Genomic DNA, 22,960 nt, shown 5'->3' with positions numbered 1-22,960 from the left:
TCTGCCAGTCCTGTTCCATTTGAAGTAAAATAACAACAATATGCGAAGAAAACCGCTGCAACATTTAGAAGAGTTGGCCATAAAACTATAGTTCCCTACTGGGACAGAGTATCTTTCCCAGATTATCAGGGCCCAGGCCCATATTCTACCAACCCCCTCACCAGTTTGCTGCTCCTGGATCAATAGAGCCCACCAGTTCTGCAGGTTAAACACAGGTACTGCAAAACCATAACCCTCTTCCTCACAACCAAAACAAGTAAAAACCTCTCTACCTTTGCATCCTGTGCTGCGTCACAAGAAGCTGATAAACCTTTTTCTTCAAGAAAGAATCCTTTAATAGACTTCACCTGCAAAAAAACCCCTGACACATCCCCATCTTCAGCTGGGAACTATTTCAAATTATCCATGTGAGGAGAATCAGCTGTGTGAACTTTAGGCTCAAGACATATCCCCAGCATCTTTTTTTTTTTTTCTTTACAGACCAAATTGTTATCCATGGCTGGTTGTTCATTCAGAATTTTTGGGGTTTGTACAGCCCTCGAACAAGTTTATTACAAGTTTCCCTAAGAAAAGTCAGAGAGTGATGCTTCTTCCCATCTATTTCCCAAGTGAATGTCTATAAAATGTAATACAAATGAATGTGTATAAAATTGTAATTGTACATGGAAATTTTTTAACATTTAGCAGCAATTTACACCTAATTTTGTTACAGAGGATTCAAAGTGTTTCAGGAGAATGCTTGCTTATCTCTCTCAGCTGGGCAGTGCTGGAAGAGAGAAGTGTAATGACTCTGGATAAGTTGCTGTCTCTAGAATACACAACAGCTTAGACAGAAGTCATGGGCCAGAGAGAAGTATTATTTACTTCCAAGGACACCCCACTTCACTAATTGTTCAGACCAAAAGGAATGGTTTCAGGAGGAGGGAGCAGGAAAAACCCTTCAGGCTGGCCAGCAGTACCTGTGACACACAGAAAATCTGGCACTGAGTCCCTGTGCCTGAACCAGTACAACACAGAGCTAAACCTGTGGTACTTCCAAGGCTCACAGGCTTCTCTGAAAGTAAAAAACTTGCCATTCTTACTCAGCCTAAGGATCTGGTGGCATTAGACTGTAATTGTACTTGGAGTACTCTTGCAGGATCTGGGTTTAATAGCAAGGTAGAAAGGCAGAGATGAACAGATCTTGTCTTTCCCTGTGTTAGGAGACACACCTGCAAATCCAGCAGTTTTCACCTTAGGGATAGCTGGAAATGAGTTTGTGACACGTTTGTTTTGTGGAGACACTCTCTGGCAGAATGTGCAGTGAGCATACTCATTATTTCCATTGTGAATTGCCTTGTGTGATATCACTGTCAGACTCACAGGGAAGTTTTTGAAATTGTTGTTGTTCTTAAATTCTTGCCTATTAGAGGTGGATAGAGACTACAAGGAATGCAAAAGTTTGTGCCTCTTCTGGGTTTGGCAAATACTTGAAATTGTTCATCTGTCTCAGGAACTAGAAGAAAATCAAAATCAGACTACATATAATATAGAGTAGTACATTTGACTGCTGCATAGACTGCATTAAAAGAATAATTAGACAGTAAATGTTTACCTGTTTGTTGCCATTGTTAACTTTTTGGGTAGTGCAAATGGGTAAAGTATATCATTGTCACCTGAAAATGACTGACATATTAGAGGTAGTAATGGTTACATCTCAATTAGTATCTTTGGGTTTTTTTCTAGGGTAAACCACTGGATTTTTGTCAGAAATTCTGCAAGAGTGACTATCAATAAAGATGTCATATTTAATGAAAGGATTTAAATGTCACAGTCCTATGATGTGCAAGGTAGCAGGAAGCCTGTTAAAAGGACACACATTAAAGAACACGTTCGGCATCAATGAACAATTCAAAATTTCACGTGCATCGTCTCAGCTGAGCTCTGAAAAGACAAACTCTTACAATTACATCATTGTAGGAGCTGGATCAGCAGGCTGTGTGCTGGCCAACAGGCTGACAGAAGACCCGCACAGCACTGTGCTGCTTTTGGAAGCAGGCCCTAAGGACACCCTGCTGGGCAGTATAAGGCTGATGTGGAAGATCCACATGCCTGCTGCCTTGACGTACAACCTCTGCGATGAGAAATACAACTGGTACTACCACACCACCCCGCAGAGGCACATGGACAGCCGAGTGATGTACTGGCCCAGGGGCAGGGTGTGGGGCGGCTCCTCCTCTCTCAATGCCATGGTCTACATCCGCGGGCACGCCGAGGATTACAACCGCTGGAGCAGGGAGGGGGCTCTAGGCTGGGACTACGAGCACTGCCTGCCTTATTTTAAGAAGGCACAGACACACGAACTGGGGCCGGATCAATACAGAGGTGGGAGTGGCCCCCTGCATGTGTCAAGAGGGAAAACAAACCATCCTCTCCATCAGGCATTCCTGGAAGGAGCCCAGCAAGCCGGGTATCCCTTCACGGATGACATGAATGGCTACCAGCAGGAAGGCTTTGGCTGGATGGACATGACTGTACACCAAGGTAAACCATGAAGGGGTCCTCAAGTAATTTCTATTTCTGACCCAGAAATAATGTTGAAATATGGACATATAATCTGCACTGAATGCCATTTGACTGTTTAGGTTACTGCCCAGCTATGGCACTCTGTATTTACACCCCATTCGTTTCTCAGCAGCTTGCTATCTGTACAGTGAAGTACAGTATACTTCATTGCAAGTTGCATTGGTAGGAAAGTCCTGATTCACAGTTAAATTATGTCATTGTGAAATTTGTTATGTTAAAATAATATATTTAATTATTATATCAAATCTTTTTTTTTTTTTTTTGAACTCTATAAACTCTATGAAGACTTTCCCTCTGTAGGCATCCTGGTGGTTATTGGCCAAAATCTGAAGCATACTGAGCATGACTGTTTTGATGTTTAATGTAAATATACATTGTAGGTCAAAGATGGAGCACAGCTAGTGCTTATCTTCGCCCAGCCATATCACGCCCAAATTTCTCAGTTGCAGAGAAGACACTTGTAACAAAAATCTTGTTCCAAGGAACAAAATGCATTGGTATTGAGTATGTGAAAAATGGGCAAAGGAAAAAGGTAAGAGATTTTCAATTTCCAGTATGAAAGGTATGAATCAAAGCAAAATTATATTCATATTTTTAAATCTATTAAAAATGGCACTTTACTGTGCAAAATGTTCTCTTTTTTTAGAGGTTATGTTGTTTCTTACAATATATGGTTCCTTGTCAGTTATTTTACAGTAGATGGTACTCCAGTTGTATCGATTTAAAGATTAGCTTCATCATCACATTTCCATCTCTTAGTGCTGAGGGGACAGGCCATAACTTGATGTACCACAGAGTGTTGTGTAAGACTGGAGCCTATGGTGCAACCATGTCCTGTCCCAGCACATTGACCAGTGTGCTGCAACGGGGATGTTTCTGAGAAACAATTCTGACAGACGAAAATCTGTAAAAGCCAGACACTGAAATCTGAATGGCTCAAGGGATAGATTACAAATCTTGCCTAATGGTTGGCTGTGGAATGAATATTTTGCAGTTTCAGTCCAACTTCCACTGAAAATATGATTGTGTGGAAGGAAGCTTGAATTGTCATTACAGAACTCTGGATAATTGGTTCATTTGGAGCTTCTTTCAATCCATTGACCTTTGTAAGACCCAAACCATCCTCACTTCCTTTAACAGCTGATTATGGATTACTCTGTAACTAGGATATTGCCTAAAAGGGGCTTGTATGCTAATAACCTAAGATATTTGGTCACAAAGGACTATAAAACAATTACGAAGTTTAATAGTAATATCCTAGAGAGAGCTGAGTACAGATCTTGGTGGTTTGAGTTCAGTAAGCCTTATAAAACTCAGCAGACAAGTTCTGTGACTGAGCACCTGCCAGAAGTTAAAATGCAGTATAAATAATCTGTTCTTTGATTTTCTAAAGCACAGATCAAATCTGCTGCTTTCTAAGTGGATTGTAAATGATAATCAATTTACCAATATGAAACAAAAGTTGTAGAACCTTTAACTGATTTCATAAGCTATTAAATTTCTGTGAAAACGGTACCTCTAATTGCTGTTCTTGTGCCATTATCAAGATCAATTTTGTTGAAGAAAGTCTTGGAATTCAATTACACATGATCAAAGACTTTCTGAATATCGGACCATTTAATTGCAAAATTCTTCGATTGCTATGAATTTTCACACATACTAATATATGCATGAATTCTACATAGTGAATAATATATGTTTATATAATGTATTGTACAAAATACACCCTCAAAGCACTTCCCTTCCTTCTCTCCCCATCCTCCCCCTCTTCCAGCATCAAAACTGCAGGATTAGTATCTTTTTTTACTTTTTGGAAAATTTTATACCTGTCAGGATGGAAGAACTAATAATTTTATTGCATAATGAACATCAAGATGAAATAATTGACTACATTAAAGTGTTTTTGTTTTTACAGTCTATTTTAGATATAATCTCTTTTACGTCAGTCATCAGCAAAGTGAAAAGATTAAAAGATTAAAAACTGATTCAAAAGTTATTCAAAATGTAATCACCTGCCAATGACTTGTTATTTTGTCTAACACTGAAGTCCTAGAGATCTCCCAGGACTCCAGTAAGCCCTCTGACAAAAGTAGGAAAGGTAGACTGGAGTTTTTAAGTTCAGAATCGAGCAGAAAAGTTTATTTATACTTCATATTTCATATAAAGGATGAAAATGTTTTAATGTATTATAGACTAACTCAAACAAAAGTGTGTCAGTCACTTTTTCCACTTAGCATTATGGAAAACGTTGTGTGGGCTAGAAATAACTACAGTGCTGCCTTTGCAGGGGGTTTAGACTGAGCAAGCATCATTTGAATGCTGCCCTGAACAAACTGGTGCCAGTTCTGTGTGTACTATAGAAAATGTAAATAAGTTAAGTAAGTTTGTATAACATGCAAAATACAGCTCTAAATATTACTTCAACAGGCTTTGATATGATGTTTATTAGTCTTAACATACTCATGATTGCCCAGAGAAAAGCAGTAACAAAGAAAAAAAAACAGCACTGGCCATCTGTTGACCATATTGGATAAATAGTGTGAAAATGCTTTTTTTTATTATTATTACACTTGGATGTTACTGTAGCAACATTTTGCCATCTTTCTGTATAGCAGAGGTGTCATTCAGAAAGGACGGGGTTCCAAGTTAATATGGATTCCATGCTAATCTATTTAAACTCCAAGTCAAAGGCAGAGGAATAATTTAGCAGCCTGTATCGTCACCAGCTCAGGGCTCAGACCAAACCATTTGATGAAAAGACTGTCAGCAAAACAAAATTCAATTTATGCCTGCTACTATTTTATCAGTAGTGCTTTAGTGAATCGTGGTGGGGGCTTTTGAGGACTACCATGAGCTAAGAAATCAAACCTTAGCCTTGGTTGAATTAAAAAAAAAAAATAAGCTCCTGAGAATTTTTGAGCTACCATGTCTATGAATTCCAAGTCTTCCTTAGGAGTTCCAGTTTTAATTTATAAAGGGTTGCTGAAAATGGCAGAGAAGCTTAGCTGCCTGATCTGAGTGCCATAGGTACTATTCCCCTGGCAAGTAGGACAAGAGCTGGGATGAATGTTTCTGTGCCATACAGTTTGAATGGATTGTAAAGATGGGAATAAATACAGGAATGATCAAAGCAAAAGCTTGATTACTTCTCTCTGTAGAAAATTCTGACAAGACAGGAATACATTTGAATGAGGAAAATGTGAGGGAAGGGTGTCTAATCTGGATCAGAACAGCATATCCAAACAGCAGCCCCAGATGTTGCTTGCATTCAGCTCAGGTTTTATAATCATAGGGATTTTGTGCTCATTTCCTTTTAGGTTTTTGCCAATAAGGAAGTTATTTTAAGTGGAGGTGCCATAAATTCTCCCCAGCTGCTTATGTTGTCTGGAATTGGAAATGCAGATGATCTAAAAAAACTGGGGATCCCTGTTGTTTGCCATCTTCCTGGTAATTTTTTTCTTTCTTCTTTCATCTTCCTATGGATGTAACTGAATGACCATTAAATTAAATTAATCATGAAATAGAGTTTTCTTTATGCCAAGTTGTGTAGACTGAAACACATGTTGAAAACATGTTTGTTACAAATCGGTGGAAAGATGTGTTGATTTTATACAAATCAGTGGAAACATGCATTGATTTTAGAACTAAGCAACAAACTCTTACTCTTTCTTCACCACATTTGACAGTGAAAAATGCCTTTCTGAAGGCATATTTTTATAGTTAAGAAGCACACTTGTCATTAAGAGCTTTGAATTAGTTTTGATCCACTACACATTGTGTAAACTCCCACTATCATAGATATTCAAATATAGAAGAAATAACATGAACTTTTCCTTAAAGCCAGAGAGGTTAGCACAATATTTAGAAGCCATATCTGGCAATTTTAGAACAACTGATACATCTGTCATTTAGCTTTCTATTTTCATTCTAGTTATGCTATGTTTAGGTAAAACCTTATTCTGACATGAGCAAAAGGCTGATGTGACTCATGGCCTTGGTCTGTGTCACCACTGCCCTTGTAAGAGCTTGGTTCAGTTCCCACTTAAGATGTTCTCTGCTTGAAACATGGTGGGTAATCTTCCTGTGTAAAATAACAGATTTTTTCCTCTCATTTTCTTCTCCCTCCCCTCTTTCTACCCCCTGCAGGAGTAGGCCAGAACCTACAAGATCATTTAGAAGTGTATGTCCAGCACAAGTGCACCAAACCTATTACTCTATATAGTGCACAGAAACCACTTAACATGGTGAGGATTGGTCTTGAATGGCTTTGGAAATTTACAGGTATGAAGCATGCAATCATTCTACCACTGACTGATTTAGAATTATGACAGCCTTTTATGCATGAGTTTTATAGTCTGGGAGCCTTAATATATAATCTTTTTCATGCTCTGAGAAATAACTGGAATTTGTAAATGGATTTGAACTATTTCTTTTCTTCTATACCAGAATATTTTTAAAATTTTATATCTTAGGTATGAAGGAGGTTATTATATACTACTTTTAACATTCCTATATCTCATGCAAAAAAAATTCTACATTTAAAAATCAGTGCTACTAAGAAAAGCTATTGCAAAAAAGATTGAGACAATATTCTATTTTAAATCAATGTGAGGTCAATAAAAACATATTGTTGAATTGACTTCTTGTATAACTGTCTCAGAAGAATTTGTTTGTTGCTCTGATCAGAATCCTTTTGCCCTGCAAGTAAATGTGAATTTACTTTCCTTAGAATGACACATGAATTTTACAGCACCTCAGCCATAAGTTCTACCTTAAAAAGAATCTGTAAATATAATCCTTGATGTCAGTCAAATAGCTTGGCCAAAGTTGAGCTCTACATCACTTGCTGAATTATGTTATTATTTGGCAACTTATTCTGGGTATATGTGGCTTTTTACCATGCAAGTAAATATTGAGGACCAACTTACAGTTCTAAACAGAAATGAAAATAACATAAGGCACATTGCAGGGCTTTCATCTTTCCCTTCAGGGCAGACACTGTGGATGACCCTGCCTATTCCATGTGACTGATGGGATAACTGGAGTGCACATCACAGAGTGAGCAGTGCAGGAATATCAGGATATGCAGTCAGTTCCCTCCACACCTGTCAGGATCCAAATCTGCTTCTGGAATCAGACCCTTGGCCTGCCAGTTACAGTGAGATAACTGTAACATCCCATTCTCAGATCAGTGGGAATTCCAAAGTTATGCTTATTTATATTTATCCAGGAATTAAAAAGCAGATGAAAGTGGTACACAGTGCCTAAACTGCAAGCTGTTGATAATGATTTGCATTCCCTGCAGTTGATGCTGTACAAATCAATTACTCATGGTAGTGCATCTACAGGTTAAAAACAAGTGGACTTGTTGCTCTTTGGAGGTATTTTAATGGCATCTTCTCCCTCCTTTACACTCCCAGGTGAGGGAGCCACTTCCCACCTGGAATCTGGTGGTTTCATCCGGAGTGAACCAGGGGTTTCTCACCCTGACATCCAGTTCCACTTTCTTCCTTCCCAGGTGATTGACCATGGTCGGGTTGCTTCCACAATGGAAGCTTACCAGGTGAGTGGAAGAGAATGTTCCAGTAAGACTTTGTAGCCATTAGCAAGGAGGTTCATGCTCCATTATAAATGTTGATAATTTGGCTATATCCTGGAAAATACTTTGTTCAGTATAATATGAAATAGACTGCTTAACCTCCTTAAGTGGGGAAAAAACACCTCCTTGTTATTTGATAGTGTCACCAAAATATGTTAGTTTTTATCTCTGGGAAAGAAGGCAAGTATTGAATTAAGTATTCACTGTACTGAGTGCCCTAGTGCTGTGGGTTAAGACACAGTTTTGCAGTGGAACAAAACTGTTCCACTGCAGTTTAGACAAAGGTTTAAGTGAAAATATATAGAAACACTCATTTATTCACTGGAACAAATCCAAACCCTTTTTAAGCTAGCATCTTGATCCAAAACTCTGGATGTTAATTCTGGGGAAGTGTCACAGAATATACATGCTTTTCCTTGCTAATCTTTTTCCTTCAGAGACGTAATCATTTGGTCCAGTTGCTGATTGTATTAGAGTGCTCTGATACTGCTAAATTGGAATGGCTGTATTTTAAAAGAAAAGAACAGCTGTGAATTGACAGGCATATTTGCTCCCTGAAATGGAATTACATATTTACAAAAGAAATTATATAAAATGGAAAAATGTTCAATGGTATTTTCCACTATCTCTGGTTAATGTTTATATATGCTGAATTTGTAAAGTCTGTCTAAATTGCAAAAAACCAAACCAAAACAAAACAAAAAGGCAAAATCCCCCAAAAATCCCCCATGCTGAATTTGGAAGTAGACCTGGTGGGATTGTGTGATGAGTACAGCGTGGGTGTTGCAGGTCCACGTGGGACCCATGAGGAGCACAAGTGTGGGCTGGCTGAAGCTGAAGAGTTCAGACCCAAATGACCACCCTATCATTGAGCCCAACTACCTGTCAACAGGTAATTGCAGCCTCTCCTTGCTCTGACAGCTTATTTCCCACCTGTTTCAGTAGCTGATTTTTGTACCTACTCCACACCAGTTCAGAAGTGCTGGTTGGTACATTGTTACTTAGCTCTCATTTATTAAAAGTCAACTAGTATGAAAAGAGGTGATTGTGCAATGCACTGTGTAAGCTAGAAAGAATTCCCTGTTGGGGAGGAAGTCAGAATTCTTAGTATCTGTTGTGTCTTGCTGTTCATTTCATCACCACCTCTGCTTGCGAAGGAATAATTTCTTTTGCTTCTTTGTGTTGAGACTATTTTCCTTTTCCTAGACAGTGGGTAAAGCAAGATAAAGTGCAACTCCTCATATTTCACATCTTTCCTTTTGGGCTTGTGCAATGTAAGCAACAGTTTTATTCACATTGGATGTAAATATCTGTGACTTTAAAAAAAATTCTGCTTTATCATGGCTTTCAGCAAGAAGTGAGAGACTCTCCTTCCAACTTTTTTTCCACAATGCTGCTTTTTTCTGTTCTGCATTCTTTATATACTGGTAAATTAAATTTGTACTTACAATTTTCTTATTTTCTCTCTATACAGAAAGAGATATTTGGGAATTCCGCCAGTGTGTCAAGTTGACCAGAGAGATCTTTGCTCAGAAAGCTTTTGAAAAATTTCGCGGGCCTGAAATTCAACCAGGAAATCATGTTCAGTCTGACAAAGAAATAGATGCTTTCATAAGGCAGAAGGCTGATAGTGCTTATCATCCTTCCTGCACCTGTAAAATGGGGCAGGCTTCAGACAGCACCGCTGTAGTGGATCCCCAAACAAAAGTAATTGGTGTTGAAAACTTGAGAGTAGTTGATGCTTCAATAATGCCCAGCGTTGTCACTGGAAACCTGAATGCCCCAACTATCATGATAGCAGAGAAAGCTGCAGATATAATTAAGGGCCTCCCATCACTTCAAGAGAAAAATATTCCTGTATATAAGCCCAAGACCTTGGAAACACAGAGATAAATAAATATTCTCATCCTTTCATATAATTTGCTATTTAGGCTTTCATCCCCATGTTGGTATCTCATACTGAATATGCCAATGTGATAAATATCATGCAAAACAATATATCCTATTAAAATAACTATTAATGTGAATAATTTTTTTGGTATTACACTACCTACTGTTTTTTAATCAGCTGGCTTAAGTTCCTTTTTTAGAATCATAGAATATGCTGAGTTTCAAGGCACCAATCAGGATCATTAAGTCCAACTCCTGGCCCTGTGCAGAACGCTCCAAGAATCACAAATTTAGTTAAATATGCCTTCAAATTTTCTGTTGAAGAGAAGCTGTTTCTAAATGACAAGATGGTTGTACACATCAGCCAGAAATACCATGTGATTGCATGAGGATTGGAAGAGATTAATGTGGGTTATTTTGAAAATGATTATGTTATTTGAAGAATTTTAACTGCTATGAGAATGTTACCCAGGAAAACAGCTAGCCAGTAATGACCACATCCTGCAAAGAATGGTCAAGCAAAAGTAAGCATGTATGCAATTTCAAATTCCAGAGTTGTATTCGTTTGTATCAGAATTCATAGGAAAGGGAGGAACCTGCATGTGCTCAGAGTTTGTCAAACATGGTTTTTATGAAAGGAAGGCATGGTTTACAAATCCCACTCAAAGTTAAATTTCACTAAGCTCAGTCTCTAATTGTAGAGCATTCAGGGAGAAGACTTACAATGTATTTATTGGAACTTATTTTTCTAAAAATGCAGAACTGGAGTTGAAATTTATAAAAATTTACTGGAAAATGTATATTTCTCTTTGTTTTGTTTTGCTTTTGTTTTGGGTTTTTTTTCACAAAGCACTTAGTAGAATTCTGCTCACAATTTAAGCTGATGTAGTTTTACCACTCTAGCAGTAAGAGATCTGCACTTTGTATAACATCCTTAAAGTACTGGTCTTTGCTGAGATGATTGTTTGCAAAAGCTTTAATCAGTAAATATTCTGAATGGTGCCTATCACTCAAATTTTATTTAGAAGAATTACAACCAAACTATATTTAAAATAAAATATTACTCAAAATAACTATATAAGGTCAGATATTGATGATATGGTAAAAGGTCTTTTTAAATTAGAAGGCAAATATCTTATTCAGTGAATCAATGCTATATTCTAGTTAAGACTTAAATATTGGCTTTTTTAATTTTCAGATGTATAAGTTAAGATACTTGAGCTTTCATGGTTGTTTGTAGAGTCAAACTAACTTTCAGGTACTGATTTAAAAAAAAACCTAAAGAAACTGAACTCGCTGAAAGAAAATTATTCCATTGATTATTTTGTATTTATTAAGTATTCCAAAGTAACTTCTGACTAAGCAGATGTCAAATCATAAAGTAATAGCTTCTGTAGCCTAAGATTTCTCAGGACTTGTGGCAAAGAGAATAAACATTTTTTCAGAAAAAAAAAAGGAATTTTACACCATTTTTACAGACTGTAGAAAACCTTGCTGACTCAGATGTTGGCTGGAGGGACAACTGCAGATGTTTAAGGCAGATACTTGCACCTGGTGCTGCTCTCTCTAAGGCACTGACTGGAAGCTCTCCTGAAGGAAAGGATTTAATTCCTTAGAGCATCTGCATAAACACAAACAAAACCACTGAAGATGGAAGATTACAGCAGTGAACTCTGCTCCTAAGGGAGACAGGTAAACCCTTTCTATGCTTTTAAAATGAGGGGAAGAACATTTTACGTCATAGGTGATTGATTAGCTGAGTTAAGGAGACAATTCCTCTGGTGCAACTGTTTGAGAAAAGCATGGACTGTGTATTGTGTACCTCCTAATGGCAAATAATTCTTTCTCAGCACTTATGCTTGTGAGACTTTTCTTTAAGGGTATTCAGTAAGTTCCAGTGTCATTTGGAATACAATAAGGATATTTTAAGTTATAGACACTGGTGAGACTTATCACAGTGCTGTGCAGTTGAGAAGGGAGGCAGTTTGGCAAGTTCCTGCATTTGCAGATTTACATGTGGGTTTCCACTCCGGGCATGCAAGATGGGAACTGTTATTATGCAACTGCAGAGGATTAACTAGCCACTGGCTTACATAACTTACCACTGAACATGCACAGACCTCTTTGCTGTTATGCCAAACTCTAAAACAAGGAATAAATAGCAAGGTTAGGTATTCGTGTGTCTTATGCTCAGGAGACATTGCTGCACTGAGAAATCAGATAATCAGGCATTTCTTCTGAAACATCATATTTTCTTGCAGTTCCAATCATCCACAGCCATCTTGCAGATTCCTCCCCTTCTAAACACTTAAACATCTTCATTGCTGTGAGCTGCAGTTGCTTTACTAATTCCAGCCTTACTGTTCTAGAACATTGAGGCTCCCTCATGAGATTCCTGTGATGCAGTGCTGAAGGGTTTGTTGCCCTGGGGAAATCTTTAAATAGCATCAATTTACCATTAGTTTGTCCTCTGTGTTGTACCTGGTTGCTGATACTGAATTCCTGTTAAAAATTGTTCTGACTTCCAGCAGAGTCAAGTCTGCTAAAGGGTCCTTAGAATAGGTCTAGGTTATTCTAACATATCCTGGGGAGCACTGGCAGTCTCACAGCTACAATTAACCATCTTTTACACCTTATTGGACTGCAGAACACAGACTGTAATTCCACGGTTCTACCTATTTAACAAAACAATACAGTGTGATTAGTCCCACTTCTACCCAGATATAAATTCTGTAAGTATGCAGATAATATATTATGTGTTCATAACCAGTTAACTGTTAAAGCTGTTTAATTCAAGAATTACTAGACCTGCCAGCATGGCTTGGACCAGCAATGGTACTGCAAGAGAGAACACCAGCATCTCCATGGAAATGGCTCGCTGCAGATGCTCCAGGCAGTTGGAGGTCTCTGGCAGGGGACAATGAGATTAAGAAAGAAAAGTGACCAAATATACTTCTTTTGTACACACATTTCAGCTGAAGTTGTTTCAGTATGAGAAGTGCTTTTAAAAGCAGCAGAATATAGCAGTTTTTGTAAAATTGCATAGTATTCAATTTATGTAAGATTTTGCACACCACAACCTTAAAATCCTTGCCAAGTGCCTGCTGTCAATTAGTCTGCAACCAAATTAGGCTGTTATAGGAACACTGGAAAAGTGGGCTTGGAATATGCATTTTCTATAAAATAAACATTAAAATGAATTTTGAGGAATAATAAAATATATCAAATTATATTAAATATATATCACATATCATTAAATAATAATACAAGCAATGAAATACTTTTTATATTATAGTTAAAATGAAGAGGGAGAACACAAGCATATCTTATTACATTATTAAAATTTTTAGTCTCAATTCTTCTGTCAGCCAAGCTCCAAAAAAAGACACTGTTCAAATATGAATATATGTTAGAAATTCATTTTTTCAGTGAATTTACTTCACTGGAGAATACTTACCAGTGTTTAAATTCTTTACTAGTGTTTTCTCTCATCAAATACATATATAAACAAATTTGGAGTCTCATAAATGATTGAGAGAACTTCTAGGTTTTTTTGGACTAATTACTATGATTGGTAGTATTCTAAGGGTGCCAATTACCACTTAATTATGCATATATTGATTACTTGTTACCACATATTTCTGTAGTAAAACCAAAAAAGTATTCTTTGAAACTTATACAAATGTTTTCCCCTAAGCCAATAACTCCATGGAATATGGTCTGCAACTAAATTTCCTTCATTGTTTATTTTTGCAAACAGTTCTCTCATAAAATTTCTTATCTACCTTGACGAGTCTCTCATCACACTATTAAAGGCTGAGAACAAAGAGCAGGAGAATGCAGTGAGGTCAGTATATTGTTTTCTGTCTCTTTGGAGAAATCACTAATTAAAAATCCTGTCACTCTGCTCAATCTGCTGAACCTGACGTGCTACCAAATGTCCATGCTGGACAAAATACAATTTGAGATTGTCTTCCTCCTTTTATTTTTTTAAAGTTTAATGTCAGTTGCCTTGAAGGTGGTTATCAGAAGTGGGTTTATCACAGTAGGTAGAACTTTGAAATCTACTCATTGTTACTTCACAGGGATAGCTCCATTTTGGCCTCTCAGATTTTGTTTCTGTGAGCTGGGAAAGTGTAACAAAGTATTGCTGGGTAACCTACCCAAGAGCTTCCCAAGACAGCATGGAAAATTTATTTAGATGTTTCAGGATATTTTAGTCAGATTTTCCTAATTGTTTCCATAGGTCTGTCTCTAGGGAAGTAGTAATCCCTTTTGCACATGAATACTCTGATTGTTTTATTTCCTTGTGGTTAACAGCGACCATTCATAAAAGGCTTGCATGATGTGACACTGCAGACTTATACCCTATTCCACATATTCCCTCCTGTTCTTATAACATTGCAAATTGAATTTAATCTTTGGAACTTCTTGGTGAAAAAATATTAGTAAAAGGACTCCCAGGTATAATAAAATTATTACACAGTTTTATTTTGAAGAACATTTTGCATTTGTTTTAATACAAAATGATGTAGGTCAAGAAATAATTTACAAACCTTTAAGTTCTTATCCTGGCATTTGAAATAAGAACGATTTCAGAGGAAGTCTGTAAGCTATTAATAGGAAACTGTCATTATGTACAAAATGTTTATTGACATGTTTTAAACATCACATTTGTAAAAATGTGAACTGGATTGCTATCTAGCATAGGAACTACAGGTAAAACCTGATAAGATAACTTGTTAGAACAAGTCATTGTTATCCAGTGCTAACAAAATAGACAGTAGCTTTCAGGGTGTTTTAATTATCCTCCAAGGTCATTTCAGCCTCAAAGACATTTCAGGGTTTTACTGCATTGTGAACAATATCGAAGCCCTCTCTTGATTGCATAAAAATAAATCTTTGAAATAGTACACATAGAACAACAGAAAGGTAGAGGCAATAAAATAATATAATTTTTATATCAAGGTTTTTGGTTCTGTGTAGAATCATACTATAACATTTCTTCTCTTTCCAAGCAGAGAAAGTAGTACTGAAGTAAAGCATTTTCATTTACCTGTGAAGTATTTTCTGCCTCAGATATTTTCTCTGTCAATTTAGGGTATGTAGGTATTACACTTCATCAAAACCAATTTTCTCAGGACCAGGAAAATCCTGGCATGAATTTGCAAGGTTTTTTGGGTTTTGGGGGTTTTTGCATGGGGTTATTACAAAAATAAAATTAGAGCTTACTTTTCAGTCAAAACAAAAAAAAAAAAGGAAATTACTTAAAATTTTTAATCTTTCCAAGTATAAGACTGAGTAGTCAACGGTGCATCCCTTTTGCAGAGAGATTCTTTTGACTCAATTATTTTTAAAAAAATCTGATCTGTTGCCAAGTTCACACTTGACACTTTATCCCAAAAAGAGATTTACACTGAGAGGTGGCTCTATTTAAATATTTATGCTATAGATCTATATATTCCAAGTAAAAATACTTCTATCTAGAATTCTGTGGAGAGTTACAATAATTAGGGTCCATAAATATTGCTGCAGTTCAATTACGGTACAATAATTACAAAATATAGAACATCTCTTTACAAATACAAATCATTGTATATTACAATTAATTTACAATATTTTCTACTATATAATTTTTAGCAAACTATCTTATCTAATTCTACTATAACCTGGTTGCAAGTGCATTAGTAAGAATGCAATTATTCCAGTATATTTTGCCCTTAACATGATAGTCATAAAACAGACCATCTGAATGATATTTTCCTATGTAAACTGATGTTACATATGACAGATTATTCTTTATATAACTTCTTTTTCCAATGATCTCTAACAGGTAGAGCATGACAAATCGTATTTTAGAAGAGCATTAAGAAAAGAAATCAGGAGGCAATTTTGAAAACAATGTTAGAATGGATATGCAATGGGTAGCTGATATGCTTTGAGCACTGAGGTAATGACATTATTGGTTGTCATCACTCATCTCATGTTGCTGTTTCCCACACAATCCTGTGCCAGACCTATAGAGACATTATCACTGACAAAATCCTGCTCTACTAGGAAGGACAGCAGCACAAGGTTGAAAGACAGGCAAGATATTACACCTCAGAATCCTGCTCTAGCCCTCAAAAAACTGATTGTCACAATCTGCTTGGTTTCAAAAGAACCTCATTCCTACAGAGGAACTGAAGATTCCATGGGAGGAGACTTGACCTACTGCAGCTCTGTTCACATTTCGGCAACCTGGAGATAATAAATTTATTAGTTATGGCTTCCTTGAGGTGCGACATCACTCGTACAAAACTTGGATTGGTTATTCACTCCAGCTAGTGCCTAGCATCTTGAAACTATGAGGCACTTTTTCTGTTTTAGAACATTTTCCTTGCTAAATACTATAAGCTTGTAATGCATATCATTTCATCAGCTAAGTCTTCTTCGTATCGTCCCGTTTCTGGCTCTTCGTCGCTGTAGCCAGGACCAAAATCTTGAAGTTCGTAATCTTGTCTGCTTAAAATCGGAAACATATCCCCATTGGTCCCATTGCTGATATTCCCATTGAGAAGGTTACTTGCTGCACTCTCCATCTCATCAATAGTCATGTCACATGCATCAGCAATCTCGTGTTTTGTAGCCGAAACAAATTTAGGGTCCTTTGCATACCTTCCTAGGCCTTCAGATATAAGTACCTGGCAGAGGGAGGGGAGAGAGTGAGAATTTCAGTGGAATTACAGAACAACAGACAGATCATAGCATTGCTCATTGATGAAAGCACTAGAAACCCCATGCTGAATCACTGGAGTAGAACCCACAGCCAAACTGTATAGGTAAATACCAATTAAATCAACAGTGAAAAGTCTCCAAAGAACACCATGATGTGCGATAATGTAAGTGGTGCTGCCGTACATCTGGCACTTCTCCTTAGAGATCTGGCAGTAGTCTTTGCTGAACATCAATCATTAGGCTGATACACTAAAGACAACAGTTAATACATCTCAAATGGTGCAGTTAGAACAATTGTCTGAAATACTGAATTTTATATGTTCTCGTTACTTTAGAGTACATGGAAAAAACTATGTTGAATTCCCATTTGCAAAAACGTAACAAAATGTGCTGTTTAGCTCACAGCAATGGAAAGGAAGTGATGGATGGAATCTACAACATTAACTATAATTAAGAAATGCTGTACACACTTTATCTTCAAATCTTTTTTAATATAAAAGGGAATTCTTAGCATTCTTTAGTACACCTACAAATCAATGCTTGCAGTTGTTATTCTCCCCTCTGCATTTAATACACTGATTCACAGAGTTTTTGATCTTTTATTCAAATTACTGCAAAACTGGGGATTTACTTCTATAGAAACAACAGAGAGAATAGGCATATACTTCATCTCTTCCTTATTGCTGTTGTGGAAGAATACTTCAGAACTGATGCTCATCTAAATTCTAAAGTATTTTTAGTTCTCTGATTAATCTCTCACTAATGTGAAGATCTGGATTCAGAAGAAATCCTTTACTACATGACAGTTATGAATAAATTCCCCTCTTTACCTAAAACCAGTCTGTGGCTATAAAACTAAAAATCCATTTTCAGAGAGCTGATGTGAACTTGATGCCTTGAGAAGGCTGACTTAGAACAGAGACTAGGCGGAACTAAAGAATAAAGTAGGGATTTATTAGAAGGCTGCAATGGATACACCTTCGGCAGTACAAGAGCCCAGCCAGGGCTACACCCAAGATGAACCAAAAATGGTCACAAAATGCCTGATCGGTCATAAGGTCTCACACTTTTATAAGTTTTGGCACATTAGCATATTGGAGTTCATTATCCAATTATAGATTTAGTTTATGAAGTCCCATCCTTCTTGTTTTAATCTCTCCAGTCCACATTGTTTATGCTCTTGGGCCTGAGATATGGGCCAGTTGTCCTTGGTCCCCAGCTAGAGAAGGAATTATTTTGTCTCCCTACTCTGTGAAGAGAGCTTATTATCTCCTAATATGAAGCTCAGAAGTACACACTAAAGCAGCACAGAATCTGAAAAATATAAAAAGCTAAAACCTGAGGCATCAAACTTAATTCTGTGCTTTGAAGAGTTCACCCCAAAACCGCCCAGAGGGGCACTCGGCTCCCTCAGAGGTTGTGCAGCACTCACCGCCTCCACCAGGCTGTCTGCGCTCCTCTGCTTGTCGCTGTGTTTGTGCCGCAGGTCATTGGGGACGGTCAGGCTGGCTGGTGTGAACGTCCTGTAGGAAATGTCAGGGTCATCCGTGTACCAGGAGCTCCTGTGCAGGGAAGGCAGGCTGCCGTTCATGTGCTCTGTGGAGTCAGCCCTGTCCACCTGGATCAGAGGGGTGTAATAGGGGGAGCGCTCCCTGTTGGGAGGGGTGGCAGGTGGGGTGGCCCAGGAGCGCGTTGAACGACTCGGTGAGTGTTTATGAGCTTTGCTGGAATCCAGACCTGCCACAGCCATCACCTGGCAAAGGGAAGAATTTTAGAAGTTAATGATTTCAAATGCTCAGTCATACTAATTTCTTACTTCAGCAGTGGGCTCAAACCAATTTCTCAGGCAGCAGCTATGCAAAGTTAACATTTTCTGATGTGTAATAGAGGAACAGGACTGAAATTGGTAAATTGAATCAACAAAATGGTATTTTTTCCATTTTACTTATATCACAACATATTTTACAAGACAATATATTAAGGAAACAAAATATAGAAACATTCCTTCTGTCCAGGACAGGATAGGAAGCTGTCAGCATTTTCCAAGCTGGCCACTGAGCCTCAGAAGGTCACAGATTTGCAAATTGTCACAAATGGAGTTGAGATAGGCAAAGATTAATAAACAGCTGCTCTATTATGCAGTCCTGGTCAAAACCTAGGGCATGGTGACTCTTTGCGAACACTCAGAGTCCAAGGGGCAGGGCTACTCATTCTGTGTTTTCTACAAGGTCGATGTTTGAGAAGCCTTGGGTCTAGCAGGGAATACACCAGTACTGCTTCAAACAACAGTGGAAGTCAGGACTGCAATGTAGAGGCTGGCAAGATGTAATTCACTGTTGGTTAAAGAAGAGTTTGAGTTTACCTGCTGTTGCATTAAGTGAAGTGGCAAAGCCGTGCGATGGTGAAAATTAGGAGAGAGCGGGATATCATCTTGGCTACCTTGTCGGCGGAGGCATTCGAAATTAAAGGAAGATCGTCTATGTGCTACAGAGAAACCACAATTCATTAGAAAAACAAAGTATTTTTCTTCAAAGTCTACTATTTCCAGAATTCCAGGGTGAGTGAACTATGATAAAAATAAAAATAGATCCTCCAGTAAGAAACAAGTTGTGCTAATAGAAGCGAGTGGCAGGTTATAAGATAAAGGACAGATTAATCACATAAGCAAAAGCAGTCCAAGGCAGAAATCATAGAAGCAACCAAACATGACAGAACTGGAAGTAGCTGTTTCAGACAACAAGCTTGTCTGACACAACTGACTGGCTCAGATTCTCAGCTGCAAAGTTTTGCTATAACCTGTGGTGACTTTCTTCTTTCCTCTCCATGGCTTCAAGCTCTTGATTCTAATAAACCAGATTTCCCAAAGGAAATATGAAATCTCCGGTTCCTTAAAAGCAATATGCAATATGTAAAACCATATCCAAGTCAACTCAGGTTGCCAGTTCCTGATGTTTATTCTGTTGCTTAGGACAGTGATCATTCACAGTCTCTGCTGTTATGTGCACTTTCATGATAGAAGAAAAACGTGGAAATCTGAACTGAATCAAGATGTTTGGCTGATGTGGAGATGTTTCAGCTGATCTTGTTGAAAGCCTGCAGAATGATGGGAAGCACGTGGGTATCATTCCCCTGTGCCAGCTTCAATGCTGAACTGGAGCTGGAATCCAGATCCACCCTCACAGCTGCAAGCACTGGAGTGGGACACTGGAGAGAACCTGGCTGTACCAAGTGCCATGGAGATATGGCACCCCACAGTTATCATCAGACACTTCATGCTGGATACTAACAATCAAAGAGCCACTGAACTAAAACAGGCACCTCCACCAGGTCATTCTGTCCAACTAAAGCAAACTTTGTCTCTCTCCCTTGTCTCTATGGCAAATCCAAATAAAGGAATGTAAACCTTAGCTCCTGATCCTAATATGCTAAATGTCCCAATACGAAAATGTATAATAAGTAAGTCCCTTCATCCAAAACAAGGCACTTCTTTGCACATGCTTCTCTGTAGAGAAGAGGCTGAAAGAAAATCTCAATCATTCCTCAATACATTTCTGGGAACTGCTCACTGTGGTGATGATTTTGGTATAGAAACATCCAGAAAGCTTGACACAGAGCTCAATTTACTGACTGCAAGGCACTGGATGTTTTGTTCACTTGGACTGAATCAGATGCTAGCAGGAACTGTTTACTGCAATGTTACATGTCCTTTTTTTTATTTCTTTTTTTTTATTAATGTGAGACAATCAAGGCTTCCTCCCCAGGCCAAACAGCCCATACCCTAGTTACAAATAATGGATTTGAGATTCTTTTAAAATCTGCTCAGGTACTGAGCTGCTAAAATCTTGCAACTCTTTTCCTGAATAAAAAATAAATGGTTATGACAGGAGGTTTGACACTGATTGCTCTTACAACATTACATTGGTGAAAGTCAAGGACTTCCTAAATTACTCTTATGCAACTTTGATCTGAACTAGGTCCTCTTATCCTAGGATATCAAATTATCTTATCTAGTACCTTAGTCTAGTTTCCTGTAGATGAGATAAAAAGCATAACTTCCTCTAAATAAACGACTGCCAAACACTGTCATTAAAACTTTATCTCCAAGACTGCAGTTACAGGAAACCTTCAACCCTCCACTCAAAACACATTCATGGGCAGACTCAGGACAATTTTTATATTAATTTTTTTCTCCTGCAATCTGTGGAATGGATATACAAAGCATCTATCTATTTCTTTGGCTTAAAATTCCTCTGTTATCAGAGAAGCTTGTAGAAAGATGTACAGGGGTCTCCTTTCAAGTCTCTCCTTCATCTGATGTGTTTCCCTTCTGCTACTGAAAGACAGACAGCAGCTTTCTGTACCCTTCACTATTGTTCAGCTGAGTTATTTACTCTCTGTGGTCCAAGACTCATTCTGCCCCTGTGTCCCCTAAGGGCAGAAAGCCAAAAAGCAGAGCCCATTGCCAGTCTCGTCATAAGGAGCAGAGTGCCTAAAGTGTAGATGCAGTACTGTCAGTATTGCTGGAGAATGCTACCTGTATTATATAAAAATATATTTTGCTGCTGCCTTTTACCACAGCTTTGTGTAGCTTTAAACAGTCTGAGACTGTACCTCAGATATAAAATTATCTCAATACACTTGAAAATCTCTGAGACAAGAAAAAGCCTTAAAAGAGGTTGCTTTTGCACTCAGAGGTCAAAGACCAAACCCAAGAATTTTGAGTCTGTGCCTAGTTTCACCAGAGCATTAGCACTGCTAATCTCTGCAGTATGGCCTGGAACATACAAAGACAGAATTGCAAGATAAGAAGCATGACATCTTGTAGAAATGCATATAAAGCAATATTGTTATTGAGATAAGGAAAAACCAAGGGATAGATATAAGGAAGAGAAGAAATGAAAATTAAAGAATCAGGAAAAAACATCTGTTGACAATGCTAATTCTGTCTATAAATTGAAACATCTTCTCCCTCAGCAGTAACACGGGATTTTAAGCTTTGTTCCTGAGACAGCAGAATAAAGTACCCATGCCAATCTGAAATAAGATGCAAGTTTTATAAAAAATCCTTTTAAACTGGAATAACTGGAATCTGTCTGAATGCATTTGAATTATTTCAGATTTGCAAACAAATTGTCCTTAATGTACTTACGTGGCGGTGTTGGAGGTAGCAGCCGTCTCCTAGGAGATCTTTTTGTATCATAACAGATCTGTGAATCATCTTCCTCAAAAAAACCATGGGGGTGATGGTAACCTTTTGGTCTCTCAAAATCTGAGTCATGGCAGTGATATCTACAGTGGTAATCATATCTATGCCTGCATTAAAAAACAATAAAGAAAATACTCTTCCAGTGAGTTTTTGTAAACAGTTTCAAAATTAGTTTCCTTCTAAAAGATTTTCAAGTCTACTCTTTCTCCAGCAAGATAACTAAACACTGCATTCTGTAATTGCACAACTCAGATTTAAAATCCAGTTTGTGTAGGATTTTGAGAGAGGGCAGATACTTCTGTACTAGTACAGTTACATGGTCAATTCTCAGGTTAATTTTTTAATCATATTGTCTTTTCAATGAATTTTTTAATCATATTGTTCTTTTCAATGAATTTATTCTTACCAGTAGAGGCAAAAATATAAGATCTCAATGCTGAACTGGAGCTGGAATCCAGTCACACACTGCTTAAAAAAATCAGTCACACACTGCTTAAAAATATAATATAAATACTCTCTTCTGGTCCTGTCATGCTCTCTTGAGTACCCTGGGTAAGGTGCAGGAGCACAGAAGCTCACAGAATGGATTTAAGCCTCTTACTTTCTGGATATTCTCATGTTTAAAATCAGATTTTGAAAGGGTGTTACTTGATGCTAACTATCACATACACAAAAAAAAAGTGACCTGAGAATTTTGTAAAATTTAGCTTTCATGCAGATCTCAGCTTTAATGCAAACCACAGGATGCAGATTAGGCTGCCAATCTTGCCAGAATTCAGTGGTAAATGTAGCCCATATAGCAGGAGAAGGAGGAGGAGAAATAAGCATGTCTGGCACTTGAGCATATCCACTTATGGATCTAAGATAAAATGGCAATAAATTCCTCTACTTCTGGGCTGGACTTGAAATTTTTTTTAAAATGGACAGAAGTGGAATTTATTTTTGAGATGCTACTGAATGTAGTCAGTAGAAGGGAAACATTC

At 37.7% G+C, this 22,960-nt stretch overlaps 2 protein-coding genes across 13 annotated transcripts in view; one reads left to right on the top strand and one right to left on the bottom strand.

The window, feature by feature from the left end:
- The first annotated feature begins 1,778 nt into the window (after positions 1–1,778).
- Positions 1,779–10,851, top strand: CHDH (choline dehydrogenase). The gene is made up of 7 exons (XM_068201781.1): positions 1,779–2,523; positions 2,946–3,097; positions 5,883–6,012; positions 6,712–6,846; positions 7,986–8,128; positions 8,954–9,056; positions 9,639–10,851. The coding sequence occupies exons 1-7, from the start codon at positions 1,779–1,781 to the stop codon at positions 10,055–10,057; spliced, it is 1,827 nt and encodes a 608-aa protein (XP_068057882.1). The 3' UTR covers positions 10,058–10,851.
- A 3,668-nt stretch (positions 10,852–14,519) lies between these two features.
- The window catches only part of CACNA1D (calcium voltage-gated channel subunit alpha1 D), a 171,437-nt gene continuing 162,996 nt past the window's right edge, over positions 14,520–22,960 (bottom strand). For all 12 annotated transcript variants that reach the window (XM_068201775.1, XM_068201780.1, XM_068201770.1 and 9 more), the window contains 4 exons: positions 21,921–22,084; positions 19,134–19,255; positions 18,204–18,524; positions 14,520–16,737 (listed from right to left, as the gene is read on the bottom strand). In XM_068201775.1, the coding sequence (XP_068057876.1) occupies positions 16,444–16,737; positions 18,204–18,524; positions 19,134–19,255; positions 21,921–22,084 (901 nt within the window). In that variant the 3' untranslated portion in view covers positions 14,520–16,443. The remainder of the gene's footprint in view (positions 16,738–18,203; positions 18,525–19,133; positions 19,256–21,920; positions 22,085–22,960) is intronic.

This window comes from Anomalospiza imberbis, chromosome 11 (assembly GCF_031753505.1).
Source record: "Anomalospiza imberbis isolate Cuckoo-Finch-1a 21T00152 chromosome 11, ASM3175350v1, whole genome shotgun sequence".
Classification (NCBI taxonomy): domain Eukaryota; kingdom Metazoa; phylum Chordata; class Aves; order Passeriformes; family Viduidae; genus Anomalospiza; species Anomalospiza imberbis.
Note: the sequence above shows the minus strand (reverse complement) of the source record. Positions and strands in the feature narration are given on the sequence as shown.